This window comes from Harpia harpyja, chromosome 2, assembly GCF_026419915.1.
Source record: "Harpia harpyja isolate bHarHar1 chromosome 2, bHarHar1 primary haplotype, whole genome shotgun sequence".
In the NCBI taxonomy this organism is placed as follows: domain Eukaryota; kingdom Metazoa; phylum Chordata; class Aves; order Accipitriformes; family Accipitridae; genus Harpia; species Harpia harpyja.
Genome location: NC_068941.1, coordinates 45,907,629 through 45,919,839, shown reverse-complemented (window position 1 = coordinate 45,919,839; position 12,211 = coordinate 45,907,629). Strand labels below are relative to the sequence as shown.

The 12,211-nt window shown below is 37.9% G+C and overlaps 1 protein-coding gene across 3 annotated transcripts in view; it reads right to left on the bottom strand.

Annotated features, from left to right (window-relative positions):
• Nucleotides 1-12,211, bottom strand: part of TLL1 (tolloid like 1) — a 164,971-nt gene that overhangs the window by 54,106 nt on the left and 98,654 nt on the right. For 2 of the 3 annotated variants that reach the window (XM_052778705.1, XM_052778697.1), the window contains exons 6-8: nt 6,590-6,768; nt 4,694-4,799; nt 1,659-1,783 (exon numbers count right to left, since the gene is read on the bottom strand). In XM_052778705.1, the coding sequence (XP_052634665.1) occupies nt 1,659-1,783; nt 4,694-4,799; nt 6,590-6,768 (410 nt within the window). Of the gene's footprint in view, nt 1-1,658; nt 1,784-4,680; nt 4,800-6,589; nt 6,769-12,211 lie in introns of those variants that run through there. The other variant, XM_052778714.1, reaches the window with a different exon arrangement.

Genomic DNA, 12,211 nt, shown 5'->3' with positions numbered 1-12,211 from the left:
AAACCAACTTTCAACAAGACTTTCAAGACATTGAAAGAAATAATAACTCATCATTACACATTTTCATGAATTATATGAAAAGGACATTTTCTCTGAACAACTATTTGAACATCAGCTCAAAAAGCACACTACGTCTTTCTCAGTTGACTGAAAGTGCATGTTAGAATCTTATATACACACTAAACAGCCTAGGCTGTAAATTTTTTTCTTTCTTTCTTAAGTAAATGGGATCATAAGATACTAGCTACTTTCACAGTAGTTTTAATTCTATAGACTATTTTTGTCTCCAAAATTTGTCTTTATCACAATATATATGTATTCTCTGTGGTTATGAAATCGTTGCTCTCTGTGTACTCTTATTAGAAATAATGCTGCCAAGAAGAATGCCATTATTCAAGTACTTTCTGTATCAAAAGGAAAGAGCAAAAATTATTCCAAAAGGAACAGTTGTTAAAGAAAATGTGCTAAAGTGGTTTTTCCTCTGGTAGGCCCAGAAGCACTGTGCATGTTCTCAGTATATAGAAGATTATGATTCAGTGTACTTACAGCACAAAGGAAAAGCATATTTCAGCTGTACAGTGTGCATCAAATGCACATCAGATGCCCCAGATCTTCAGTAGATCCCACTGCTGCTGATATAAATTTGAAGCAGCTCCATCACTTCAGTCCTGATCCCTCATCTTAGTCCTTCTGTATTGATCAGGTGGTAAAAAGTAGCCATATATCTGCCTTAAAACAGTTACTGAGACTTCATTTATTCCTGTGAGGAACAGGAGGGCTGTAAAACCTATGTGGCACAGAGCTGGTACGTCTAGCCTCCCACAAGGACCTTGCTGGCAAATTCTGGCTGAAAGATGGCACTTCTGAAGTGCTTCGGTTGACACCAAAGGTTAAAACTGGTATCAGCCATAACTAGAGCAAGGAAAGCAAAACCTTTTGCTTTGAGATTTCCACCACTCTGCTGGCACTTAACGAAGAACTAGCACTAGAGAACAATGAGAACCACAGGGCTGACTCTGGGTTACCCCAGACTTGCCACTGATGTCTCTGAGACAGGCAACTCTACCCCAACACTATTTTGAGATAAAACATTCATATGTATTGAAAGTACAGGATGCTAGAATTTGGCAGAAGATATTCAAATACTAAAAGTATCTGTTAAAACTGTAGAAATTTTGGACTAAGATCTAACCAGAGCATCCATAAAAGAGTTTACAAGTTAGTTGTCCTGGCTTGTTATTTGTCAAATTTTCAAAAAATGCAATATGTTCAGAGCTGATTGCAATAATTTAATTTGCTCCTTCTGCAACATACTTGAATTCAAATAAAAAAGGACTCCAGTCAATAGGCAAACTAGAAGTGATATTAAACATCTTTTTTTTTTTTTTTCCTAGTCATTGAACAACTAAGGAAAACAAAGACTGAAATGTCATGGAACTAAGTGTTGTTTCATACAGTTTATCTGTCCTTAAGTGCTTTGCGTTCCAGAGACCTTATCTATAAGATTTTTTTATGATTCAATTCTTGAACTGCCTACGTCAGTTGCCAACATGGAAAAAGACTGCTGAGCAGCTGACTCAAAAAAATTTATCATTCCTCTTGAACAACAAGTCAAACAGTTGCTAGTATGTGGTTTTTGTTTGTTTGTGGTGCAATACCTGGACATCTATACAGCTTTCTTGCCTGTGCAATATCTCCTTTACTTAGACGAGTACGCTGGCCAATGGCAGGTCGTATACCATTATCATCACGGGAAGGGAGAATGGTATCCAGAAACATGCCCCTAAAAAAAATAAAAATAAAAATAGACCCCCAAAACCACTATCAGGTTTCTGTCATAAAACTGTCTGAGATTTAGGAATGTATAATGCTATTTTGTAAATCTAGAATTTACATTTGTCATAAATAAGAGGGTAAAATGCAGAACTTTAAATACAGAAAACATGTCATAAAAATTCCTCAGGCTGGCAAACTTTACGCAAAGTTATCAAAAAAGAATCTTCTTTCAGTACATCAGTTAACATATCAGAATTTATATTTCTGTTAGACAACAGGAAGAAAATCTCTTACTACCATTAAGACTACACAGGAAAAAGGCACTGCTGTTAAGTACTTGCTATAGTGAAAAAAATAAATCATGAAATTATATAAAAACACATAGATTAGGCCCTAACACAAAATTCTTAATCACAAAGTTCCTATTTCTAGCAAAGTTATATACTTCTAACAAAGCATTAAAGCCTGACTTACATGTGTAAGAGCAGGTAAAGTCAGGTACACTTGCTAATCATTCTTCTGTCAGGTGTTATAACAGATCTAACTCTACTCTAGCCACTGCTGCTTTTGAAACAGAAATGCTTACTTGCCAGCCTCTGCTTGCTTTACAATAAAATATATCAACTTACCATATGTGATTTTAATGACATTTACCCTAAATGACTAGACATAATAGAGAAGCACACTAGTTCCAAATGTGCAGTTTTATTTATAATTTCCCAAATTTTAAATATGATCAAAATATCTTGGTAGTCTCACATACATTTTAAAAGACTGAGGTACAAAACTAGGTTCTATTATCATGTTAGAGAATTTGAAAATCCCTCAAATCCCGTAAAATGGAAGTTAACAGATGAATATCTTTCTGTATTCTCTTTATTTTTTTTAATACTCTCTTGTATACTTGTAGGGCTTTTATTGAAAAGTAAAACTGGTATTTTCAGGCGTAATGTAGCTCCAAAAATGAATGAACAGTAGGGATCTTTGTAGTTAGGAATACTGTTTATAAATACGGATTGGTTTTTAAATTATAATAAATGAACCATTTTGAGTATTGCAGGCACATACTGCTCTCTTTACGCAGTCAGATTTCTTGTGGCATCACTAGAAATCTGGAAAAAAAAGAAACATCTCAGGATGTTACCCTACTCTAAACAGTGAAATAAACTACTTGCAGCATTATTCAGTTTCTAGAAATAAGGCACATAACTATTTCAAAAACGTGTTTGTATCTATAAATTATAATTTTATTTTCCACTGATTTTTAGTACCACCTGAAACTGATGCTATTCATATTTTGAAAAATGTTAAAACAATCCTCCCTTAAATGCCTTAGCACTTTAATAAGAGAACAACCTGTAACAGTTTTAATACAGCACGAACAACATCACTGTGTGTGACTGGAACTTTATGGTGTTTTGTGATTTCTACTACTTATATGGGTGAGTAAAGTTTAACAACAAACAGCTGGCAATATGCCACACTGAGCACGACTCATGCTTTCAAGATAAATCAGTGCAAATCAATACAGGACCTCAAGGGTTTGCTGGTTGTTTTAAAACAGTATGAAGTAACAACCTCTTGTACCTTGGGGCAGGGCATGCCTACTCATAGCACTATCAGTTTTTGCCAGCTTGGAAAGTGGTGAGATCAGGGCCCACAAATCAAATTATCTTGATGTTGTCATTGCCCTAGGACTCTGGTGGGGTTCCAGGTTGTTAAATTACTCTATTTTATATAGGTTCTTATAATCTCTTCCTTAAGGTAATGGTATCTGTAACTGGATTAAGCAATGTGACTAATATCTACCTCATATGGCTCATTCCCATGCTCTTCCAGGGGTGAATTATGTGTATGGTGAATACATCCTTTGGTAGGATTTTTTTTTTTTTTTTTTAAATACTGTCATTTATATTGAGGAGAACAAGCTTAAGAAATTTGCAAAGGCTGTTGAGGTTTCTGGTGGTCTTTGGTTCATTTCAGAGTCTCAGATTGTCTAGTATTTTTGCTTTAAAAAGCATGAATTGGGGGAAAAAAAAAGCTAAGCACATAATTTTCAAACTAGCATTTTTTGTTGGGGATTTTTTGAGGTTTCTTTTAAGTTACATTACTCCAGTATTTTTAGAGATTAATTAGGTGAACTGCGACTTGGTATGAAAGATAACAGGCAACCAAGCGAAAGACTCCTTCTTCACTTATTCTCCAGAGTAGGGCTAGCCTATGGGAACAGCTCCTTGTACAGCTCCCCACAACCATGCAGAGTTTCAGAGTGAGCCCCACATGAGTTACTATGGAGTTAGGAATGGGTCAGCCTGCAACAGGCCAGAGCAAAACCAGCAGAACTCTTTACTATATGTTTTTGATGACAGTAACAACATGTACAAACAATAGAGAAGAGGCTGCAGCCTCTTTTATAAATGGTTGACTGCAGTCCTTAGCAAAGGCTGTGGCTTGCATGGTAGATGTCCTAATACCATAACGTGTTCTACCTGCATAACCCATAGTTACTCAGACATTATGCATCGAAAGTTATTTCTCTTTAAGAGAACAGATCATGTTACACATAAAATTCCTAACTATTTCACTCATTTGTTTTTTCTAAATTCAAATTTTTGTGGAGACAAAAAGAAAGTGAGTATTATATGAAGTGATGTTTCCAGATTATCTTGTCTTAAAATCTAAAGAACTGAAGCCAGATCAAAAGGCTTCTTTGAAAGTGAACAGAAAAAAACCCACATGTTTAAAAATATAATTAAATTATTCTGACTTAAAATAAACAAGCTGTGCTTTGACTGCTGTAAGAATACTATAGTGCAAGGGATATTTTAAGCAGTTTCGGAATACTTAAAGCATAGTTCTTAGCATTCACAGAGAGGAATAGAATTAAAAGTCAAAAGGTATAACCTGAGACTCCAACCTTGAGAAGGTGTTCCTGGCATAGTGCATAATGCTGTCAAAGTCATATGGTTCCCCAAGGGAGTTCACCTCTCCAGGCTCCATCTTCAAGAAGTTGTATTCCTGACCTACAAATGATTGATAATCAGTTTCTTTAATATTTTTTTTTAAGATAAAAACCAAACAGGAGAAGAAAAACAGCAAAGATCCTAACCTAATCACTCACTGACATTCATAAATCTTAGCCATTTGGGAGTAACTGTGTGATTTTATTAACCAAGAGGGCAAACATGTCTTCTGAAACACACATCAAATTCCTGTATTTGGCATTTAGAAAGACTGTTCTCATTCACCTAACCCACATAAAGGTCCCATACATTATGTTGCGCTTCACGTAGAATTCATAAAATTTGCTGGCTTGGTTCTTAATTCCAGAAAGAAATAATTTTGACAGCAAAGACCCCGGAAGAACCCTCCACATCATAGGCTCATTAGACTGGATACTAAAGACACTTTGCTTCAGCAAAGTCTACTCTCTGAGCCCCCATGTAATACAAACACTACAAAGTCACATTTTCAAGAACCAGCTGTTGCAACTTAACGAAAGCAGAAGAGGAACAAAAGAATTATACTTAGTTCATAATTCCACACCAGAAGTTCTTTATCCTAATCAGTGTATTAAGAAATGCAAAGCACCCTTTATTCCAATTCATATTCCCATTGGTGTCTTGCAAAAAAATTGCGGTGGCATTAACATTATTAACCAACATAATTTCCATAATATAACAAAACTCAAATGTCTTGGTGGTCATGACTTCCTGATCCCATTTAGTGATCCTCAAGCTCATGCCACACCACAAGAAGTGGTTTCAGCCAGAAACTAGAAAGACAACTGAAAGGAGAGAGCAGGAGGCTGAGGATGGCACTCCAGCTGATTTTCCCCATTGCAGAAAAAGAACAGGGGAAGACCACTTATGGCATCTACACAAGTCAATGACACAGAGAAAACAAAAGGAAGGCTTGGATGCACATGCCCTTTCAGGAATTCAGAGACTTGTGGGAGTGCGTATTAGCTGCCAGTCATCTTCCAAGTCCTAGTTGAGGTGGCAAAGATTTCTTGCATCTCAAATTTATTTTGTTTTAAAACATTTTCTGTAGGAACAAATACTCCAAGCTATCATTGGGCAATTTCTGATTTGACCCCTTCTTGAGCAGAGAATTCCTGTAAGTCAAAATCAGTGTTTCACAAAGACCATGCACATTTATGAACACTGCAAATAAAACATGCCTAATTCCCTCCCATCTTGCCCACACAACACAAGTGTGGGCACAACAGCTAGACTGACAAAGAGATGACAGTCACAGTTTAAAGTTCTCAGGTTCCTCAGATGCTTTGTCTCAACAATGCCAAGCCCATTGGCTAAAGCTGCAAGCTCTGTAGGGGTGGGAACAGTGCCCATCTTTATCACAGACTCAAACTCCTCAGCTTACCTCCCCGGTCTAAACCTCTTGGGCAGCTAAAAAGCTATTGATGTGTTTCTACTTACCATTCAGTAAAGACTACAAAAGAAAAGCCCTTTCTTAAGCACAGAAACATGACTTTTAAAAGGTTTTAAGAGCAATAGTTTCCTTCAAAGTTTTTGAGCATGATTACTACTTCTCTCCTTCTAGCCAATACTATTTAACGGCTTGCTACTTTGCCAGATCTTTAGAAAAGCTTATATTTTAGTTGCAGTATTTCATTTGCGAATCAGCTTGAGATCAGTCTAGCTAAGAGGAATAGCAGGCATAAATGCTTGTTTCCGCTGTTCAGTTCATTTCTGCTATTCAGCATTCAGTTTTAAGAGAGTTGAGCAGATGAAGGAAACACCAAAAATAAACAGACTTTTTTTCCCAAATACTTCTCAGAATATCTCACCAGGCTGGATGTTTTCTCTAATGATGGTGACATGGTCATCACGGTCTGGTCGTGTATGTTCATGCCAAAAACCTATTACATGACCCAACTCATGAACAACTATACCAAATTTATCACAATTCTTGCCAATAGATATAGCCTGAGGACCATTTCCCCTTCGACCCACATAAGAACAGCACCTGTAATTAAAACACAAACACAGATGAAAGTTTTTATGCATATCTCTATAAACTATATAGGAAATTCAGTTAAAATATGGGAAAAGATTATATAAAAAAATCAGCAGAACAATACACTATGCAATTTCTGCAGTCTCACAAAGTTTAGATCTAGTGCAAGAACAACTTATCATTCAGAATACCCAATAAGGACACATGAATGTTTGTGGGGTTTTTTTTATTCAAGGTCTTCTTAAAAGATGCCAGCTATGCTCAATAGAATTGTTGCTTGTGGCCTTGTATCTCAGAATGACACAGGAACTTCTTTTCACCCAAAGAACCAATAAAAATAAAGTTGACTGGACATACCACCTCACCCATGCATATCACTACTTTCTTGCCCATGCACACTCAAGAGGCATACAGAGGGAAGAGGAAAGAATAAGTAAAGCAAGGTTTCTTCTGTGCCATACTTCTGCTGTGTGTCTTGACAGCACTCACCAGACTTTAGTCACTCAGTTCTGACAAGTTTGCTTTATTTTGATCTGAAAAGTCACTCTACTTCATTAGTTCCATCTATAAAGGGTACAGAAATGATGCAAGTGAAATAGTAGTCCTTTAAAAGATGCACTTAGCATACAGTTGAAAATCCAGAAGGAAGGTATCCTGAATGAGATGCGGAATCCTGTGATGCCACTGTGCAACCCCTCCTCATTTTTCATTTCTCTGGCTATGGGTGATACACAATGTCATTTGCAACAACAGTATATTAGGAGGTTGAACTCTCTGGATATGTGTGAACAGTTTTCTTCTCTCACTCCTGTTTTCTTGTAATAGGAACCTTAGTCCCAGAAAGCCATATTTTCACAAGAAAAAAACCAACACAAACAACCCCAAAAAACCCCGCTTCAAAACTGCTCTCATGTTTCATTCCTGTTCCGCTGCACTTCCATGATTCCAGTATAAACTTATGGAACAGAGATGCCCTTTTCAGCATTCATACTGTCTGCATTTATCTGAGATGTCCACTTTTTGGTTAGAAAAAAGTCTGCTGACTATGCTAGGAAAAGGAGAGAAATGAGAGTAAAGCAAATCCTAGCAAAATGGAAGACAATTTCAGGTTTCGTAAACTGATTCTCTGTCATCTCTGAAGATCTTAAATATTTCAAGCCAGCATTATATTCCCTAATAAAAGCCTGATATCCCTGATTCCCAGAGCAGATCTCTGCTCTGTAAATTCTGCCGTCTGTCAGGTTGTCATGGTTTAACCCCAATCAGCAACTAAGCACCACGCAGCCATTCACTCACTCCCCCCGACCCAGTGGGATGGGGGAGAATATTGGGAAAAGAAGTAAAACTTGTGGGTTGAGATAAGAACGGTTTAATAGAACAGAAAGGAAGAAACTAATAATGATAATGACAACACTAATAAAATAACAGCAGTAATAATAAAAGGATTGGAATATACAAGTAATGCACAGTGCAATTGCTCACCACCTGCCAATCGACGCCCCGTTAGTCCCTGAGTGGCAATCCCCCCACCCCCACTCCCCCCAGTTTATATACTAGATGTGATGTCACATGGTATGGAATACGCTGTTGGCCAGTTTGGGTCAGCTGCCCTGGCTGTGTCCTGTGCCAACTTCTTGTGCCCCTCCAGCTTTCTCGCTGGCTGGGCATGAGAAGCTGAAAAATCCTTGACTTCAAACTAAACATTACTCAGCAACAACTGAAAACATCAGTGTTATCAACATTCTTCACATACTGAATTCAAAACATAGCACTGTACCAGCTACTAGGAAGACAATTAACTCTATCCCATCTGAAACCAGGACACAGGTGGAATGGAATTGTACTGAGGAGATCACCACCACTCTCTCCCTCCTCCCTCTTTTTTTATAAAAACATGTTTTCTGATGCAACATTCACATAGCAGAATATATTTGGCCCTTGAGGAGGTCGATGCTAATGTGGTGAATGATCCTATCTTTCATATGTCTCTGTGGGCAATAAAGGAAGAGCAGACATGGGAGCAATACTGACAGCGGATTAAATTGTACAGACAACATTTAGCTTGTTCCTCCTTTTCAGGTTTTGTGGTGGCAAAGACACTTTTCACTTTGGTTAGTTGGCTAGCTAGTCAATCAGTCTTGGTTGGTCATCTTCATTGATTTTTGTTAGTGTCTAATACAACCAGAATTTTAAAATATGAATATTAGAGAAGTACAGCCATGGCATTTTAGCTCACAATACCTGTTCTTAGTAAACATATACTGGTTTTGCACTAATGGTTAAAATCAAAGATAGATATACCAAAAAACAATAGTAATATCTTAAAATTATAAAGGACACACAAATTACTTCATAGAGGAAAGTATTACTACAACAGCCTAGGAGGGTTGTATCAAGAATTTTGAAACTAATTTGAAAATACTCTTGGGAAAAATTATTCTTCACATTAAAATCATTCCTTGCTATCTCAACTGCTTCTCAAGTATTCTTACCTTCAAAATAAGTTAACACTTTTCTTCCTGATTTAGATAGTTCCAAGGATAGGTATGAATCACCTTTTTAGGTCAAAGCACTGAATCAGGCTCAGTGCTTCAGCTAGAGTTGTGCAATATCATGTTTAATTATTTTCTTAAGGTGTCTTCACCTCTCTTCGAGGCAGGTAAATAAAAACAATGGTAATTTAGACTCCCAGCTACAATTCTGTGCCATTATTGATGTTGCAGGTTTATGTGCTACTGTTCCATGCCACAGTAAAAGAAAATAAAGAACACCTGTGTATTGCTCTGTGTATTTCCCTCACTCTGTAGAAACTGTAATAACACAAAATTACTATTTACAGTATTTATGACCTATTTATTTACCTTATGTGCCCTAAAAGTACAGCATAGGTGATAAAAAGGAGCAACAGATAGCAGAAATAAGATTAAAATAAAAATTTATAGCAGTTACACCATTTTATCTCATGATTCCACAGTGGATTTCACCTTTGCACCTGACACGCTGACATGGTTTTGCTTAACATATTTTTTCAGACTGCATGTTTGCAGAATAAATACTATGGCTACAGGTGAATATGTAAACACAATTAAAGCACTACAGATATTTTCAATATCATTTTTACCCTGGTTTTTATCTTTCACAAGTCAGTAAACTCTTTGAATATGTTTCTATTGTGCAATAAGGAAATTACCATAGTTCATATACTCTCTTATTCACTTGTGCTCACCGTGGGCAGAGAAGTACTTGGATCCCTAAGAGGGTTTGGGGATTTTTGTTGTTTTGTTGGGGGGGGGGGGGTGGTGTTTGTTTGTTTTTTAAACCTCCTACACAGTGTTGTTTACTGTCCCATCCAACTAGACAAGGAATGCTGGAGTACACACTTTGTACTCTGAGCCAAAAGTAGTAGAATTTGCAGTAACTCTTCATTCTCAGAAAAGTTCATTCATTTAAAAAGCCATTAAAGACCTTCTGTCCTCAGTACAGAATTCCCAATTCACTGTCACAGGCAGTTGCGTTATGTGCACTGAATAAATTTGTCAAACACAGTTCCTAGGTCCCAACCATCAAATCTTTTAGAAAACATTGCTCCTTATCTTTGAACACTTTGAAACAAGAACTAAGATGTATCATTTTCCTTGGCAGTCTCCAGGAAACCATGGTAGAAAACACAATCAGATGAAGTAATCCACATTCTGTGAAAGCTTTTTACAATTTCCATATTAGGTGAACTTAACGAGTTAGGGCTTCCTACCTATGTTAAGGTCATATACATCATTATGGTAATTATGCTGTACTGACCTTAACTTGTACAAAGAGATAAAATGCACTGACAATGCCTGATGGTTATTTTAAAAACAGAAAAGCATAAAACGCATGCAGTCTGTTAGAATTCACACTACAGACTACTAAATATGGATAAATTTCCACTGATTCTTGCATAATTCAGATTGGAAGTGACCTCTGGCAGTCTCCAGTTTAACTTTCTGCTCAAAGCTGGGTCAGATATGAAGTCAGACCAGGGCTGCTCAGGTCTTTATCCAGTTGGTTCTTGAAAACCTCCAAGGATGGAGACAGCATAGCCCTTCTGAACAACCTGCTCCAATGCTTGGCTGTCCTCACTGTGAAAAATTTATTCCTTATATCCGGTCTGATTCTCTCTTTCTTTAGCTTATGCCTGGTGCCTTGCGTTCTCCCACGAAGCTCTTCCACCATGAAGAGCCTGGCTCCCTCTTCTTGTTGCCCTCCCCATAGGAACTGAGGCCTGCTGCTGGGTCTCCCTAAAGCCAACTCTTCTCCAACTGAGCAAACCCTGGACCATCAGCATCTCCTCACAGGGCAAGAGCTCCAGCTCCTGAGCATCTTGGCAGCCCTGTGCTTAAGTCCTTCCAGGTTATTAATATCTTTCTTGTACTGAGGGCCCACAACTGGATGTAGGGTCTACCTGTAATCCAGCAAGTGGTGCGCAGAGAGGGATAACCCCTTCCCTTGAGCCACCACCAGCTGTGCTTCTGTTCACACAGCCCCAGACACTACTGGCTGCCTTTGTGGCCAGGCCCATGGCCAGCTTCTGCCCAGCTCACTGCCCCATGGCCTTCCGCACAGAGCTACTCCTCAACCCGGCAGTGCCCATCCTATCTTGCCCTTCCTTTGCAAGTGCAGGACTTTGTATCTGACCTTGTTGAACTTCATAAGGTTCCTGTTGGTCACTTCCTCCAGCCTGCCTGGGCCCTTCTGGGTAGCAGCTCTACCACTGAGCCTATCATCCGGTGTCCCCCCCAACTTGGTGTCATCTGCAAACTTTATGAGAGCACGCAACGTCACCTCTTCATGGGTCATTGATAAAGACGTTAAAAAGGACAGGTCCCAGGTTAGGCCCCTGTGATGCTGCACTTTCAGTCACAGTCTGAGTCCAACCCATTAACCACAACCCTACAAGCCCAACCACACAACCGATTTTAACCTATCTAGTTCTCCATTCAATTATAATTCTGCAAAATACACCTTGGAGACTCAACACATTTGTTTAAATCCTGGAATTTAATTTGCAATTCAAAACCTTTATGATCTGAATACAACACATGATGGCAGTGCAAGAGATTGATGAGAATAAAGTTAGGATGACCATGCATAATTATGAAAAGGCAGAACAAATCCTTTAGTTTAAAACAGTTTAAACACTTCTGCTGAGTCTTCATGTTTACCACTGTGTGGAAACTCTATAGAGAAAAATTGCAGTGTAGAACTAAAGAACATTAATCATTTCTTATAGCTTAAAGCAAGTCGATAGGTTATTAAGACTGTAGGTTGTAGAATATTTAATACAATTTCAATAGTTTTAACATGCTTATGTTATTGACTTCATGTACATTACATGCTTCAACTAGCAAAGACATATTTGGTGGCTTCAAAATTTCCATAGATTTTCAGTATAATTTTTGCAAAATGATACTTT